At 37.9% G+C, this 17,069-nt stretch overlaps 1 protein-coding gene across 4 annotated transcripts in view; it reads right to left on the bottom strand.

Annotated features, from left to right (window-relative positions):
* Nucleotides 1–1,260: 1,260 nt before the first annotated feature.
* NUBPL (NUBP iron-sulfur cluster assembly factor, mitochondrial) overlaps nucleotides 1,261–17,069 on the bottom strand; it is an 89,119-nt gene continuing 73,310 nt past the window's right edge. For 3 of the 4 annotated variants that reach the window (XM_027458184.3, XM_038179960.2, XM_038179962.2), the window contains 2 exons: nucleotides 13,156–13,238; nucleotides 1,261–1,847 (listed from right to left, as the gene is read on the bottom strand). In XM_027458184.3, the coding sequence (XP_027313985.3) occupies nucleotides 1,785–1,847; nucleotides 13,156–13,238 (146 nt within the window). In that variant the 3' untranslated portion in view covers nucleotides 1,261–1,784. The remainder of the gene's footprint in view (nucleotides 1,848–13,155; nucleotides 13,239–17,069) is intronic. The other variant, XM_038179961.2, reaches the window with a different exon arrangement.

Here is a 17,069-nt window from a genome sequence, read left to right as displayed (position 1 = left end):
GGAAAAACAACCAACCTTGTAACTGCGTAGGCATTGTTCACCCACGCTCAACATGAACTGGGTGTCAGAGACACAAACTTTTTTAGAATGAGGTTCAGACGATGATCTTTTTCCCATTTTTTCCACTGAAAATTTTTCATTCTACTATTCCAAAGCCACCATAGGATTACTTGTAGACATAAATATCAACTATTACAACAGCTAAAGCAGAAATAAATATGTACAGAAAAAAAATAATCAATAAAAAACAATGTTAACAATAAAATAAAGAACGAATCTTTGAGCTACCTTTAATTTTTGTAAAATCTATTCAACAACTGAAAGGATCTGAATATTTGCATGAACTCTAGAGGCTTGGGCTAACATGCAACTGAAAAAACAAAACACCAATATGTGATCTCATGGGACAGTGCATAGGAGGGAAGGCTCATGTACATGTATAGAAACAGACTTGAAGAAAAAATAAAATAAAATATGGCTTAGGAGTACATAACTTAGGTATTTGCAAAATCAACTAAGTTTGAAATTCAACCCATAATTTAGTCCTACCTTTCCCATCTAAATTCCAGGTAATATGATTTTAATGTTCCTAATGTAAATGGATACCAACTTTTTATCTTGTATCGCTTCAGTAAGGAAAAACAACTAATTCAAAATGTATGAATAATTATTTGGACTACAGGGAAAAATCTTGGTCCCACAGAGATCAATAGCAGAACTCCTTAGTATGGTTAAGCTCCCAGTCTGGTTAAGATGTATGTTTAGGATGCTTATACTTTACTGTGTAGATGAAAAAGCCTAAATGTCAGCTCAAAACATCTGACTGTGAATGGGAACTCATTCCCTGAAGGCATATTCTTTTACTTCAACACACCAACACAAAAATAAAGATCACAGAATGTAAGGCAATAAAAAAAGGAAACCAGAAGGCCGTGCAGTTTGATGACCAAAGTTTTCTTTGCTTCAGAACTGTATCTTTACACTTAAATTCCAAGTTGCTGCACTGTAAGAGGAATATGCAATCCTGAATTTAATGTATCTTGAATGTTTGCATCCCCTGGCAAACTGAGCTCTGGCGTTTTCAGCAAAGACCTCAGTTACCTTGTCTTCTGTCTGTGTCTATTATAATGCAAAGCAGTCAAGAAATAAGCCTAAGGGTCATGTCATCCATTACCCGGTAAACTGAATTACCTCATGATCGAACATTATCCAATAACGAATGAATTTTTTCATGATCCATCATAAGAATTCTTCAGAATATATGCAGATCTATCTTTTATTTGTTTAAAGATGAATGCACACATGTACTGCAATTACATAACTGAATTTTCTACTTAAAATTTTGCACAAGTTAAGGTCAGCTTGGTGGTTAAGCAAGTAAAAAGCTCAAAAAAAAAATTTCAGAAATTATAGCATTGCAAATGTCACTTTTTAAGTAGGTCTTATATCTCAACATCCTTCTCATCATTCTGCTTGGCTGGAGAGGCTGTTTTCCATTCCTGACCTTAGAACAGGGCTCATCAGAAAGATGAACTTCTTGCTCGATGACGTTACAATCCAGAAGTTACATATTGTCTATCATCTTTTGCATACTTAAATCCATTTGGACATGGCCAAATAATGATTTGCAAACCTATAAATATCACAATCATAATTTAAACTCTGATAAATTAATTCCCAGAAAAGGTTTTTCATAAAGACTGGTGTCCACAGAATTAAGTAGCAGGACTCTTGTGTTAGTCACACCAGAAGATCGCTTTGGTGGTTAGTTTGTGATAAACACTTCAAGCTGGAGGTACTTGCAGTCGTCTTACTATTTCCATAGCTATCTTTAGATATGCTTTAGCCTGTAAAAACAGAAACATATATTTAGAACCTTTCATTTCCTATATGAAGCAATACGTCTTGTTAAGTATACATTTTCTCACACATTCAAAGGAAAAGAAAAATGTTATAATAAATGTGTTCTATTCAGTTAGTTTTGTGTTCAGGAAAGTTATACTCTAATACATAAAGTAAGTACAAGCATTATTTAAAATACTGGGGGTACAACACTTTAGTATTATTCTTAGAGCTTGACTGAACAATCTGTCTTAAACAGCAAACAATCAATATTCTTCCAGAGGAGAGGTGCTGAGATGGAAGGAAACTCCAGTCCCACAGGTCCTATTAGTTATAAACTCCCCTCACCTCAAAGACTGAGATGAACTGTACACAGGACTGAGATAGAGAATCGGGAAAAAAATCCAATAAAAAAAAATTAAGAGAATTAAGTCATTAAGGATTTAAAAAAAAAAAAAAAAAAGGCTAAAGTGGGTATTGGAAAGAACTAATTCTGCAATACTAGAATCCCTACAAAAGCTCACTCTCACATCAACCTGTGGCACTTGGTAGGATGCTCTAAGTTGGAGGGCAGAAGACAAAACCCTAAGACTATCAGGAATGACACAATTCAAGCTTACTTCTATCACCTCTGAAAAATGACATGGCTGGGACCGTGATTGGGCTAACATTGAATATTCAAAAATGCAATGCCAAAAGATACATAAAGCAACTGCCTTTAACACAGTACAAACTACAAAACAAAAACCCAGTAATTTCTTTATCAAGCTCACTAACTTACAGTCAAAACATAACATAAGTTTTAGAAAGGTCTTTGACCTTGATATAAAGATTTTCAAGTAAAACAGTCTCTTCTGTGTGTTAAATGTGTATGTATATGCATATCATCTACCCTGTTCAGAGATGGCTTTCATTGTTACAAATTTATACCTTATCTGTAATTTGAACTTGTTGTGCCTTTGTGGTTGTAAAGTAAAACAAAACGTCTACTGTTCATCCTGCTTCTACTCCACAACTTACGTTGTAACCAAGGCACCACTTCACCTTCTCAAATCAGCCTGCATTTGCAGCCCATGTTGACAGCCTTCCCTAAATGGGGAAGTTCTTCCTTCTTAAATAACTAGAAGAAATCACCAGAATATTCCCTACTGTGCTGCTCTCCCCTGCCTCCCTCATGCAGAACTCATAGATGACTGTAGCCTCAAGTTAGACCTTGCAGTCCTGACGAGCCTTTAATACAGCAAATAAACTGACAAATATATGAGGGCAGAGCTTGAGGGGCAGGACGAGAAGGTCCCAGCAAGTCTCCTCTCTTCTAAGCTTCGCTCCTTGCCTGTCAGTTTTCTTTTCTGGCACTCCCAGCCTCAGTGCTCAGATACTCCTAAGACTAAACCAAGTAATTTTCTGAGACTGTAAGGAACGCAGACACCATCTACATGCAGATAACAGATTAAATGCACAGCAGACTAAGTGAAGGCCTTAATCCTGAAATGCTCTGGACACACAAGTTATTCATGCAAGCAGTTGCATCAAAGTCAAGTGTGTAATCCGTATCTGTTACTCATAAGATTTAAGCTGTGATCAGCATTGTATCCTCTAGCTGTACAATGACAAAGCTAAGACTTACTTTAAGTAAGAATTATAATGCATTCTGACATATGGCCAAACAGCAGTATTTCCCATTCTAAAGTTCAGTGTGTTTTAGATAGTTTTATTCTCTTGTAACCTCTCTTATACTTATCGTTAAAGAAATTAAAATGCAGTTCTAACAGTATGGTGATTATGGTTAGAACAGACTCAGAAAACTACAGAAAACTAGTACCAGTCATGTGTATTTCCCCCACAGGCTTACTCCATAATGCTCTATTTTAGGACTCTCACAAACTACATGTAAGAGGCTTCTTTAAAACCATTAAGCCCTGTGTCAGCTTGCACGCTTATAAGGCAGGGCTAAATCCAGGCAGCACATCTATAACTGGAGATTCTTTATAAGGGATTCTGAGGAACTGAATTCTGCTCAGCCTTTTGTATCACAGATAAGATGGCTCTTGTTCCAGAGTAGCTTTTACATTTCTTAGTACATAAGTTGACAAAATATCTACAAGGGAATTATTCTGTCCTAGTTAGTCCTTTATTCATTGTTAAATAGCACCAATTAAAAAAATTAGATATCACTATTTCTTCATTTACTTTGTGAACATCACATATGCTTAAAAACCTACAACCTATACCCCTCACGGCTATTTAGATCACACTAATTCATTTCAGAGAATAAAAGGAAGCATAATTATTCCCAAGAGACCTGTGCTGTAATAATCTGCAAGACCTCATAAAGATTGTGCATGTAATAGAATAGATGACCTGAGAAGCAAGGAATAGACACTGCACTACAAAGAGAACACCACAGCTACAAGTCAGGTGGGCTGTAAATATTTGCTCATTGTAACATCCCTTGCTGTTTAATTCTGCTACATTCTCTGCACTTATCTTTCCTTCAATTTCTATGGTAAATCATTCCGGTCCACCAGGCCACTTACGAAGAACAGCTGTGGCACTGTAGGGTCACTCACAGAAAGACACAATAGAAAATCTCAGTCACTTATATAAAAATAATAATAATAAAAAAAAAGATACTAGCTTTAAAAGAACTGCATCTAAAATCTTGCAATATTTTTATTCTGCACTACATTATGATGGGCCAAATGCCCAGGGACCAATGATCACAATAACACGTAGCTGAAAAAAAATTTAGTAAGAAATGAGAGTAAACAGTGGGTTTTATTTTATGAAGAACAGAACAAAAAGATTTCATTCCACAGTATAGGAAAATCCAAACTAGTCCTATAGGTATTATTGCAGTGCATTTGGGTAATACAGTTGTGCCCATGTGCAACACCCAGTACACTTAGTTATTAATCTCCTGGGGAGTCTACCAAGTCCCCAGCTAGCCACCTGCACAGATGAGATAATGGATCAATCTGGAACAAGAGATCAACTTCAAAAAAGGTGACTGACTGAAATCAAACTGCCTTTGCATTTAAGTATTTACACTGATTAGTGTAGGAGTTCTCCAGGTGGGAATTTTGGACTACACTGAAAAGTCCTGCAGGCAGTTGCCCCTTTGCACAGATCCATTCATAAGTTTCAATGAGTTAATTAACAACCTGAATGCAAAACCCAGCCCCTTTCAGAGACTACCCAGGCAGTTTCTGCTCCAGAATTGACCAAATGGCACATAGATAACTGCAAATACACAGCAGAAATTGTTCTTGCAGCTGCAGGGACAGTGGTTTTGTACGCAGTTAAGATTAGAGATGTTTTGTGCACAGATAATCAACAGCTATGGATCACACATATGCTGGAGTACTCATTCAGGATCATGGACTGGCTCCACTGTGAAAACTGAGCTGAACAGGGGTCCAGGGAGTCTCACTTGAGGCAGCTAAGACACTACTGATTGACAAGAGCCCTTGTAAGAGAAACTTCCATAACCATCCAGACAGCAAACAGATATCCCACTTGGGAGATTTGATTCCCTACGTGTTCCCTGTCAAGATCTCAATAAATAACATTTCCATGTGCCCCCCGCCCCAACAATATTCACGAGTGTCTGGGCAATGATTTCACATTTATGTACGCTAACTTTCATTTGCCATTTATCTGAGCTGTCATTTAGTAACAGGAGGCTAGTTTCAACTCTTTGCAGCTGGCATGCTAGTGTTACCTAGTCCGAATATTGCCAGCAGTCTCTTAACCTCCTATGCACCCTAAGCAGCTTTTTAAGCAGCTTTTTTTTTATTATTATTATTTTTTCTCCTAGATACCTACCTTATAAGTTTAACAGAACAGTCTCTCATTTCCTTACAAGGTCTCCACCAGTAACCAGTCTTTGAGAAAATCAATTTTTTCGAGCCTTTCAACAAGTCACTCAACTATGAGTGAGGGCCAGTCTCTCAGCAGCAACATACATCAGCAGACATGAAAGGTCTAGAGGGAATCTCAGTAACTCAATGTGCCTTTCATTAAACAAACACAACTCTATATGTATTGAGCCTTTTCTCCTACTCTCAGTCTATTCAATGTGTCATCTGTACACAGGTACTAGAGCCCATTCAGTTCAGTTATTTCCTCCATCATTACTAAGAAAAGAAGAGGGATTGCAACTGAAAATTGAGAATGATTTTTATTCCTTTTCGGTTGGAAAGACAAAAGAGATTGAGTGAGTTTTACAGATCAGTGTTTCCCTTCATGATTTGGAAACTCTAAAGGAGTGGTTTACAAGGCTCTTTCTGAAAGCTTTTTTTTTTTTTTTCAGATGGACTGTTTATATTTACTAATAACATATCAGTTAGCTGCAAACAAAACATTCTCCCTGTTTTGAGAGGATGAAGAAGTGCACACGAGACAGAATGCTCTAAAAACAAACCACATTTTTTGTTACAAATGCTGCCCAGGTGGGGTCTGAGAGCAACAGCGGTAAGGGCAGACAGAGATGGAAGGTGATGTTCAGAGTCAACAGAGCTAGATAATGGCCACATGAAAGACTTTTCACCTCTCGAAAACTAGTACAAACACTGTCAGAAAAGACTGCAGCGTTCCTTAAACGACAAATCTTAGGACCAAGAGGGCACCACTGATGAAGCACAGATCTTGAGGTAAGAATTGGAGAACTTGTAATAAACTTTGTCAGAAAAAGGACCTATGAGTCCTACTTAGCTGACACAATCAGAACATCTTGATTCATTGCTCTGGTATGGAATAGCAGACATGGACTGGCTTTAAACTGCAAGTAATCTTTTTATTACCCCATCTAATTAAGTCACATAGTAATCCTAGAAAAATGTGAGCCTTTCAGTTACAGCATTTAATTCTCCTTCAAACTCTTACCCATGAGGCATGTGTGCATCACTCCTAAGACAACTGCAAAATGAGCTTACAGCTTATAGCTGACTCTGCCCTGTTCATGTGGATTGACTTGGCTTGACCTGCTAATTTGCCTTGCGGTTCATTTTTACTGAAGTACAGATCTCAGGTCACAAACAGCTCGCTGCAGAGGCTGCCAGTGTCTAATAAGAGGGATGCACAACTACAGAATACCATTAACCCATCAGGAAAACCAAAACAGGTAAGAGCTGGTATCACATTTGCCTTCCCCCAAACCACTGCATACCAGCAACTCAGAAAAAGCATACTGATCCCATCACTTGCTTGTGGGCCAAGGACACCAAGGAGTCCACTTAGTGACATGCTTTCTAACTTCTACTAAAGAACTCCAAGACTATTAAAATGACTATTAATCTGTTTTAGCAATCCAAAGGAAAATCACAGATTATCCCAAATTGGAAGGGACCCACAAGGATCCAACAACTGGAAAGGACCACCCAAAAAATACACAGTCTTACAATATCCCAAGTTGAAAGGGATATTTTATGCAAGTCCTGACTGTCTAGAATATTGAACGCTACTGAACCTATAGAGAAGGATATAGTATTTAAATCTGCACAACTGAAGTCTTAGGGACTTGTACTTTATTCATTACTAAAGAAAACTAGCAATCATGGGCAACAAGGAACCAGTCAAATAGTGGCCATCATAAGGACAAACACTAGACTTGACTACCACCCACATGAAAGCAATGTTAGGTGATAGCATAGAAAAAACAAACAAAGAAACAATGAAACTCTCTTTCAATCGGATTTTCGGATTTTTAGTGTTCATGGAAACTGTTTGTGACTTTGACACAACCCCAACCTTCAGTGCATGTCTGGAGCTGCCCCCTGATGTCTGTATTTCACCATGGTATGCTTTTAGTGCCTTCTGAGCTATGATAATAAACACTGGTTTAAATGAGCTTCCAACTTCAGATAACTTTATGTCACCCAGACAAATTCTTGATTGCTGCAAGAAGCACAGAATCTTTCCTACTCTGTCTTCCTCTGGGTAGTTCTGTAACAGTCTTCTTGGCATGAATTGGCAACTTCTGCCACACTCCAGGGAAGCCTCAGCCCAGAAAGGAAACTTAATGAAATGATAAAAGTTGATCCATAAATTACAATAATTACAAGGCATAAGATGGTTAAGTAAAGTGGATGCTTCCTGATAGTACCTAAAAAAAGCCTTAGTACTCACAGGACATGGAAATTTCCTGTAATCCTATATATAAGTAGCTGCAAAAGCCAAGCCTTCCTCTGATATAGCCTCAGCCAGGAAACACTGCTAGCCTCAAGGTGCCATTGTATGTGTACATCACTCAGGTGCTTTTATGTATATCTAAAAAGACATCCTGCCCAGAAAACATGGTTAAGTAGAATAGTGCAATACAAATGCAATACACTAGCATCCTTCAAGCAGACTATCCTAACACTCAGCATTTTCCGCAGCAGAATGAAGTGTAAATGAGGGTTTGACGATGCATTGTGCTATCTACAGCTTGAACAAAGGATTCAGACCTACACATGCCAAGTGTTACTGTGATCATTCAGAGGAAGCCTTGATGGTAAGGCATGTTATAAATCATATCATGCGGTCTCTACTTCAGGGTTTGCTTTTCTTTCAAAAGATACCACACCCTGGAGAGACCACTTTTTAAATGGAATTATTGATGACAGCTAAACAACAGCAAACATTATTCCCTACCACTATTTCAATTTTTTTTTCCAACTATTTCTTGCAAAGCTTTAAAAGCTTGTACATTTTTACCCTACTCACACTTCACCCTTACAAAGAATTTTACAAAAAAGCGTTTCTGAATATGAATTCCATCTGTCCCTTCGGACCACACTAAGGCCTGTAACATTTCTAATTTAATTGAAAAGGGATTTTTAAACCAGACTTACTTTCCTCTGTCAGACTGCTTATGCCTAGTGCTCCTTCTTTCCACCTGACTGGGCTTTCTGTCTCCCCTTAAAGAGCCCTGTGGATTTTACAGACAGCACATTCCTTCACCAAGATATCACAGAATCATAGAATCCTTTAGGTTGGAAAAGACCTCTAAGATGATCATCTAGTCCAACCTTTAAATAGTCACAATAAGTAAAATTTTCAAGAGCACCTGAACACATTTCACATAGTTAAATGTGAACTAAACAATAACAGAACATCCCCCCGTGTGTGTGGGTTTTGTACCATACACTGGTCTTCATGATAAGCTGGACAGGATGACATTAAGCATGATTTCCAGCAACAAATCTGGGTTTTCTTGCTCCAGGTCAAGTTTGATTTTTCTCCTGCCCAAGTCAAATTCCTCGAACTGGAAATAAATTTGTGCATATCTACAAATGGCTATGCAATTTGGGGTTCTGATACCCTAACCTATTACTGGTTCTCTCTGTTTGTTCCCATACTTTTCTAATACACTCTACTTGATTTTTACAGAACAAGAGGTTGAACTCAAAGTTTGCCCCGTTTGCAACAAGAAAGCACTAAGGAACTGGCTGACCGTTACATGTTTCCTGATTTTATTTTTTATTTTTTCCAAAAGCAGTTATCCTCCTCATATTTCTGCCATGAGGGCTCACCATTTCTTAAATAACGGAATAAGGAAGAAGGTGAAATCTAAACTTCATTCTGTCATTATTTCTCTGCTGTCTCGAATGTATTATCCTCCTGAATCTTAGAGGTGTATCATCTCTCCACTTTTTTTTTTTTAATCATCTCATTCCCAAGCCAAGATGAGAAACATGCCTCCTACTTGTCTCAGCCTCCAACACATCTCCTCCCTGAAATGCGTATTTGAGCAAGACTCCCTAGCTTTTAGAAGGTGAATGGTTACACTGGTAGAGCAAATGTACTTTGAATTTACTTGAGTTGCTTCTTTGACCTCGGGATAGATGGGGTTTTCGTGTTCAGTGGCATTCCTTCGCAGTTTCCCTGTCTCTTCTAGCAAGGTATTAGTAGCAAACCACTGGGCCATCAAGCCTGGGATATACCCAAGAATTTCAACCCGGAAGAGCTCACAAGACAACCACCAACTGTCCCCACACCTCTCTGAGTTTTATGTTCACAGGTGGAAGAGCACTTAAACTTCTACTTATATTTTCCTCAGTACTGATGGAGAGTTCGCTGCGGATTTTAGCGATTAATGTAGTGGACAAATAACTCCATGGGAATTAATCATGTTCTGCATCTCTCACTGTGCTTCTGTCCTCTTACCTGCAAGTTTCGGAATGCTTCTTTCAAATCCCAATTTTGTTGCTGATTCCTTTTGGTGATCAGTAGTTCCCCTACATCTGAGCACTAACAATTCCCACCTGGTTTCAGTGATTCCTCTTCTGTTTTCCCTATTCTACTTTTCCCATTTTAGCAGTGTTCATCATTTTCTTTTACTAGCCTCTGCTGCCTAGAGACTCTCACATATGTTTGGGTGAGCAAACAACAAAGAGAGCCAACCCACCTCCACAGCTTGAGGGAGGAGGGACATGCTCCCAAGACTCTCAATTATCTCCAGAAGGGCCTGGTAAGTCCTTGCTGTTGATTAAACTAAGAAATGATTAGCTTCTTGTAGAGGATCTTAGATCACTACCAATTGCTGCTGTCTGCCTGCTATCTTTCTGTTGGACTAGTCCCTGTTATTTAGGCTAATATGTGAGTACAGCAATATTCAATTTTCACAGCGCACTTCTGCAGCAGATAAGAAAAAAAAAAAAGTTTTATCAATAAAGACTTAAAAAAAGCCATAATTTAAACAACTAAGCTGACAGAAACACTAGCATAAACAATGTTATACAAAGGAAAAAATCATTTTACCAGCATTGTTTATTTCTCCTTGGGGACATTATCCCTTGGAGACTCAAGCTTTACCAAAATAGAACTTCAGCCATTAAACCCTGACACCCTTTAGCTATACAAGCAACCCTTTCCACAAGAAGATGCATCTCAGGAATTATGTGCCTTTTGATGGAGAACTTTGGAAGTGCATACATCCACACTTCTACACATAATTTTATTTTTTTTATGGAAGGTTTATTTCGGCTGTTAGCAATTTTCCTGCTAGTTTCCCTTTTCTATCAGCTGCATCTAAGCAAACTAGGCTTTAAAGTAAATTATCTAACCAAGTTTGTTTATACATTTTAAAATCCTAGTGTAGAGTGACAGCTATGCTTTTACATATCAGCAAAAGAAGGTGAACCCTGTGGTATGCATGTAAGCAAAAAAAAGTATTAAACAACATTTAAGAAAAACCCTTCATTCCAATCTTGATGAAGCTTAGAAGGTGTGACTGCATGCTGGTTTCTGAGAAGTCAATCATCATCCTTATTTCCCACTCTGAATCAGCCAAGTATTATTTCAGTTCTGTGAGACTGCATTTCATTTTTAAGTGTGTTCTAACAAAGACAGCACAGAATTTTGTATACAAAAATCTGTAAATTTAAGGGACAAGAGCAGAGATAATTTCAGCAGCTCAGTGCACATTGTTCTCTATCTGAAAAACTATGATTGTTCATGCATGAATAGCCACAATTTTACTGTATTTGAGAAACATGGTGATGGGTGTCATGTATTAAAGATTAGAATCTGACCTTACACAACCTCTCCCACCACCAGTTATGTGATAAGAATTTCATTTTTCTTTTAAAATATAAAAGGACAACAATCACTTTCTGTATGTATAATGAGAAACAAACCAGGAATAAAGGGAAATTCTTTTTCATTCTGTAGAGATTAGTAAAGTCTAAAAAAAAAAACAAACCTCATTCTCTGAGGAGAATGATTATCTCACAGACACAATGGCAGAGAAGAATATTAAAAGTTTTCCCCAGAGTCACACATATTTGTCAATCTTTATTCCTCTTCATATTTAACTTAATTGCCACAAATGGTGCTTATAACCCCTCCTTTCATTACCAAGAACATAGTCCAAGAAGGAACAGATGGCAACCCTACAGACTCTCTTGTCTTTCTTAATTTTCAGAATGCTGTCCTACACGTTTGAGTGTATGTAGGCTCAGACTCCTGCAGGCTACAGACTTTTGGTTAATATAGATTTCAGATACTGTGAGCTGTGAGCCTTCTATCTTGGTTTGCTCAGCTGTTTTGCTTCAACTTTGACCTAAGCTATACATCTATTCAAACCTTAGCAGTTTCAATCAAAATTCCCAGATAGAAACTACAGTATTGATTGGAATGATTCCTTTCACAAGGATCTGGACTCAAGATCACTACGTTATTCCACAGAGGATCAGCACAGGTCTTGCCAAAGACTACAAAAATATCAATTAGAAACAAACAGCTGCTGCTTCTCTAACAAGAAAAAAAAAAAAAAAAAGAAAGAAAAGAAAGAAATAAAAAAATAAAGTGCTACAATGTAAGTCACTATTTCTCCAGAATCCTGATTAGTATGTTAATGATACTGGATTATATGCCCCTAGCAAACCCCCATTTTTTATTTTTTTTTTAGTAAGGAAAAGTTATTTCAGCATGTATCTAGCAATCATGGTATTAGAAAGGTTATATGTACTTTTTAGCTTATCTCTAACACATTCTACTATCTATTATCATTATTAATCAATTTTTTTTTTATTGGTAACATCTAAGCAGCAGTCAATAGTGATGCTGCATCACGCTATGCACTGTGACAACACAATGTGACAGACAACACTCTACCCTACAGAGCAAGGTGGACAAAATCAAGTAGAGAGGCAAGAAAAAATACTAACCAGAAAAATCTTACTCTGTAAGTGTTAATGAAATTTCATATGTGCAACTGCTTTTCCTCAGAGACTTGCGTATTTGACTCCTACCACCTCAACAACCCGCATTTTCTTTTGGCAATAAAGTGTTACGGTAAACGCACAGAAAAATCCATTTCATCTTGTATGCAAATTCCTTCACTTTCAGCTGAAAACAATCCAGGTACTGACAATACACAGGTTTTGTTCCAATAATCTTTTGATAGGATCCTTTGACAGTTTCCAGGCTCCGCTACCAAAGGCTCAACCGACAGTTTCAGAGGACCTACATTAGCTGCAAGGTCTCATGTGGCTTGACACTGACCTTCCTCCTCTTAGCATGCCAGAATCTGGATCAAATCTTCGCTATATTGAATGATTTGGACTAATTAAGGAAAAACACATGCACACAAGCAGAACCCATGACCAGCATTCCAAAACAAAGGCCAAAGTTGCTTAATGACAAAAATCTCTTACAGAATTGCATTTTTCTAAGTTACATTCAGATATGTTAGTTTTCAAATAGCAATAATGAGAAGTGCTCCCCATTTTTATTTTTTTTTTGGGGGAGGGCACAAGGGGGAAAGGAATAGGAGGGTGCGAAGGGGGTTGCTTTGTTATTTTAAGTACAGTGCACCAAACTTACAGCATCACTCTGAGGTTGTGAGATCACAACAGGCTGCCCTGAATCACAAGTCTCCCGTATATTAACATGCAGTGGAATGTCTCCTGTATTAAAGACACCAAGATACATGTAAGCGAAGACAATACATCTTAAATGTTTCATTAAAATAGCCCTAAAGTGACTTGAAATAAAATTCCAATTCAGGATATTCTTTGAATTACTTAATACCAAGAAATTAGCATTTAAAATGAAAAGTGGCTGCAAAGACATTTCTATATATCCATGATTAAGACCAAACCTATTTTGGATTTTTCTTTCTCTGAATAGGAAGGACTAGGCTTTGAAATAAATGATGAAAGGTGGTTTGTTTTATTGTTTCTTGAGCACACAGAAAAAGACAAGAAGAAGCACAAACTATTCCGAGTACTCACAAAAGTTTGCTTCTGTCTCAGGCAAATACTCATGCAACTTACTGTTTAGCTTATCTTCTCACTGTATATTCTTTTCAATGCATTTTTAAGATTTTAATCACTATTCAAAGACTTATTTAAATACTTAATTTCCAAATAACAACATTTGTTAATGCTCCTATTAGGCCCTGGATCCAATTAAAAGGTAGGCAGCTATTCAGTTCCTTTTTCTTTCCAACAGAAATCATCTTTATATTCTTTCTAACGAGCAGGGAGCTGTCACAGGGGAATGTTCTAAAGGAGACACAATTAGTAACCCTGGTCCATTCTGGAACATACTTCCTGAAATACAGTTTTTTAGCACTGAAGAAAACATGAAGTTCCCGTATTTAATTCATTACCATAATAGATAATTATGAGGTAAATTGAAGACCAACTTTCTTTTAAAGAAAGATACAGCAGCATTTTACATCACAGATGCGTGTGGACAAAACGGCCTATGCTTAGTTCAATTTTGAGTGCATCTCAGAAGATGCATCAATTTAATTCATACATTTAGCAAAGTTGACTTAATCTACACCAAGCCAGTATAGATTACTGAAGTTCAATATAGTCAGAAGAAACAACATAGTCAGAAAAATTGTATAAAAACAGACTTTGAAGTAACAAATCTAGTTAAGAAATAAAGACTTTAAAGCAAGCACAAAAATAAATGAAAACCAAATAAATAGCAGACCAAAAACATGGCTCCATGATTACTGAGCTGAATGCTTGAAGAAATTCAGTTTCTTATGATTATTATTATTATTCATTTCCTTCAAATTTACTTGTTTCTTTTTTTCCCAGTCCTGAATGAATTTCTTTAGGCAGAAAGTCTGTTCACTCATTAAAATAAAAAAATAAAATAAAACAAAACAAAAACTAGGGAGTCCTTTAAAATTTCCTGTAACCCTAAATGTTTTTGTTAACAGAATAAGAGTAACTTTGTAAATCTCCCACAGCTTAGGTCTTACCATTATTTTGTGTAGACACTAACATTCACTTTTTTCCCCAAGGACATTTTATTAGCGGAAAAAATACTTCTTCACTGTCAGTTTAATAACAATCTCAGACAATTACAAAAAAACCTTATTCTATTACAAAACAGCAACTTATCTTCCCAATGCTTGCAAAGATTTGCTTGCACAACATGAGCATAATAGGACATGTATGGGCAGAAGTGCAATTCAGAAGACAAAGCAAAAGGCAAACCCAATTAAAAAAATCAAAACATGATACATGAAGCAGAAGCAAAAAGACAAAATCTGTGCATAAGTTTGGCTGATAAGGATTTGAGGAAGATGAAGGTTTTATACTGTTCTTCACTATAGGACATGATTGGAATTTATCAATGTAATATTTTTTTCTGATGATACTTTAGACTGCAAAGAAAGCATAAGAAAGCATAAGTGCTCAGGAAAAAAAATAGAGACAGCCATTGCTGCTTCTATGAGGAGAATGTTGAAAAATTTTGGAAGTACACCATGGAAGATTGTGCTTGACAAATTTGGTGGCCTTCTACGACAGGTTTACAGCATTGGTGGACAGGGGAAAAGCAACTGACATCATCTACCTGGGCTTGTGCAAAGCAGTTGACACTGTCCCACACAATATCCTTGTCTCTAAATCAGAGAGACATGGATTTGATTGCTGGACCACTTGATGGGTAAGGAATTAAGAGCTGAATCAAAGACTTACAGTCAAAAGCTCAATGTCCAAGCGTGGGACACAAACGAGTTGTGTTTCTCAGGGGTCAGTATTGGGACTGGTGCAGTTTAACATCTTTGTCGGTGATATGAACAGTGGGAAAGAGTGCACCCTCAGCAAGTTTGCCGATGACATCAAGATGTGTAGTGCGGTCGACACGCTGAAGAGAAGGGATGCCATCCAGAGGGACATGGACTGTCTTGAGAGGAAGGCCTGTGCGATCCTCATGAGGTTCAACAAGGCCAAGTGCATGGTCCTGCATCTGGGCCAGGATAATCTAATTCTAAACACAAATACAGGCTGAGCAGAGAATGGATTTAGAGCTGCCTTGAGGAGAAGGACCTGTGGTGTTGCTGAATGAGCTCAACCTGAGCCAGCCACGTGTGCTCGCAGCCCAGAAAGCCAACCGTACTCTGGGCTGCATCAAAATAAGCATGGCCAGCAGGTTGAAGGAGGTGATCCTCCCCTTCTACTCTGCTCTTGTGAGAGCCCACCTGGAGTACCCCATTCAGCTCTGAGACCTGCAGCACAAGAAGGACATGGATGTATTAGAATGAATCCAGAGGAGGGCGTTGAAGATGATCAAAAGGCTGAGGCACCCCTCCTACGAAGATAGGCTGAGGGAGCTGGGGTTGTTCAGCCTGGAGAAAAGAAGGCTCTGGGGAGACCTTACAGGCAACAGAAGGCTGCTACAGGGGGCCTACAGGAACTCTGTCAGGGGGTGTAGGGATAGGAAAAAGGGGATTAGCTTTAAACTAAAAGCGGGTAGATTTAGATCAAATGCAAGAAAGAAATTCTTTACTCAAAGAGTGATGAGGCGCTGGAACACGCTGCCCAGAAAAGCTGTGGATGCCCCATCCCCAAAGGTGTTCAAGGCCAGGCTGGATGGGGCCTCTGGCAACCTGATCTGGTGGGAGGTGTCCTGCCCATGGCAGGGGGGTTCGAACTGGATGGTCTTTAAGGTCCCTTCTAACCTAAACCATTCTGTGATTCTACGGTGTGTATAGTACTCGGTATCTTAGCAGTATGTAAATTTGCTTAACTTTCTGGTCATAGTTCGGGTAAATCAAATTAAAAAAAAAAAAGAAAATGGGAGTTTCTGAGACAGAAAGAGAAATTAGCAATGCAAAGTCTTTCTCAAAGACTCACTCTTTCCTATAGGGAAGAATAAAAAAGAAAAGGCAATTAAAAATACTTGAAATATTGAACTACACTCAGAAGGTGACTGGTGACTCCCAATTGTCTTCTGTCAAACAAAAATAAAAGAAGTTTTCAATCAAAGGCAGCAGAGCGTGAGCAAATAGGAAAATACTTTTCTATCCTGCACACTGTTGGCTTGCAGACTTTGTTGGGTATTAATGAAACTAAGAACTTAGATCTTCTCAGATGACTAGGTCCTGAACTGAACAAAGAGAACAGCAAAACATAAGCCAAATAAATTTATAGATGGATAGATAAAATCTCTCAAAGCTTTTGGTGCAATTCAATAGCAGTAGGATAAAATTACCATTTGGGATAGATTAACATATAATCTGTAAACAGAAATTTTTATAATACCATATGGTATTGCTGTGCAATGGTCACCCTTGGAAGTATGAGCATACTAATCAGATCAAGTATTGTGATTCTAAATTTAACCCGTGGGCATTTTTCTTAATCTTCAAACTGTCATTGAAAGGCTAGACTAAGGCAAATTTCACTATTTTTTTTTCATATGTTTTGTCCATCCCCTGCTAAACCTGCAAATCTCTCACACCTCTCCTTATTAAACACTATTAC

The sequence above is a fragment of the Anas platyrhynchos genome, chromosome 5 (genome assembly GCF_047663525.1).
Source record: "Anas platyrhynchos isolate ZD024472 breed Pekin duck chromosome 5, IASCAAS_PekinDuck_T2T, whole genome shotgun sequence".
Lineage (NCBI taxonomy): Eukaryota > Metazoa > Chordata > Aves > Anseriformes > Anatidae > Anas > Anas platyrhynchos.
This window is presented reverse-complemented; position numbering and strand designations above follow the sequence as displayed.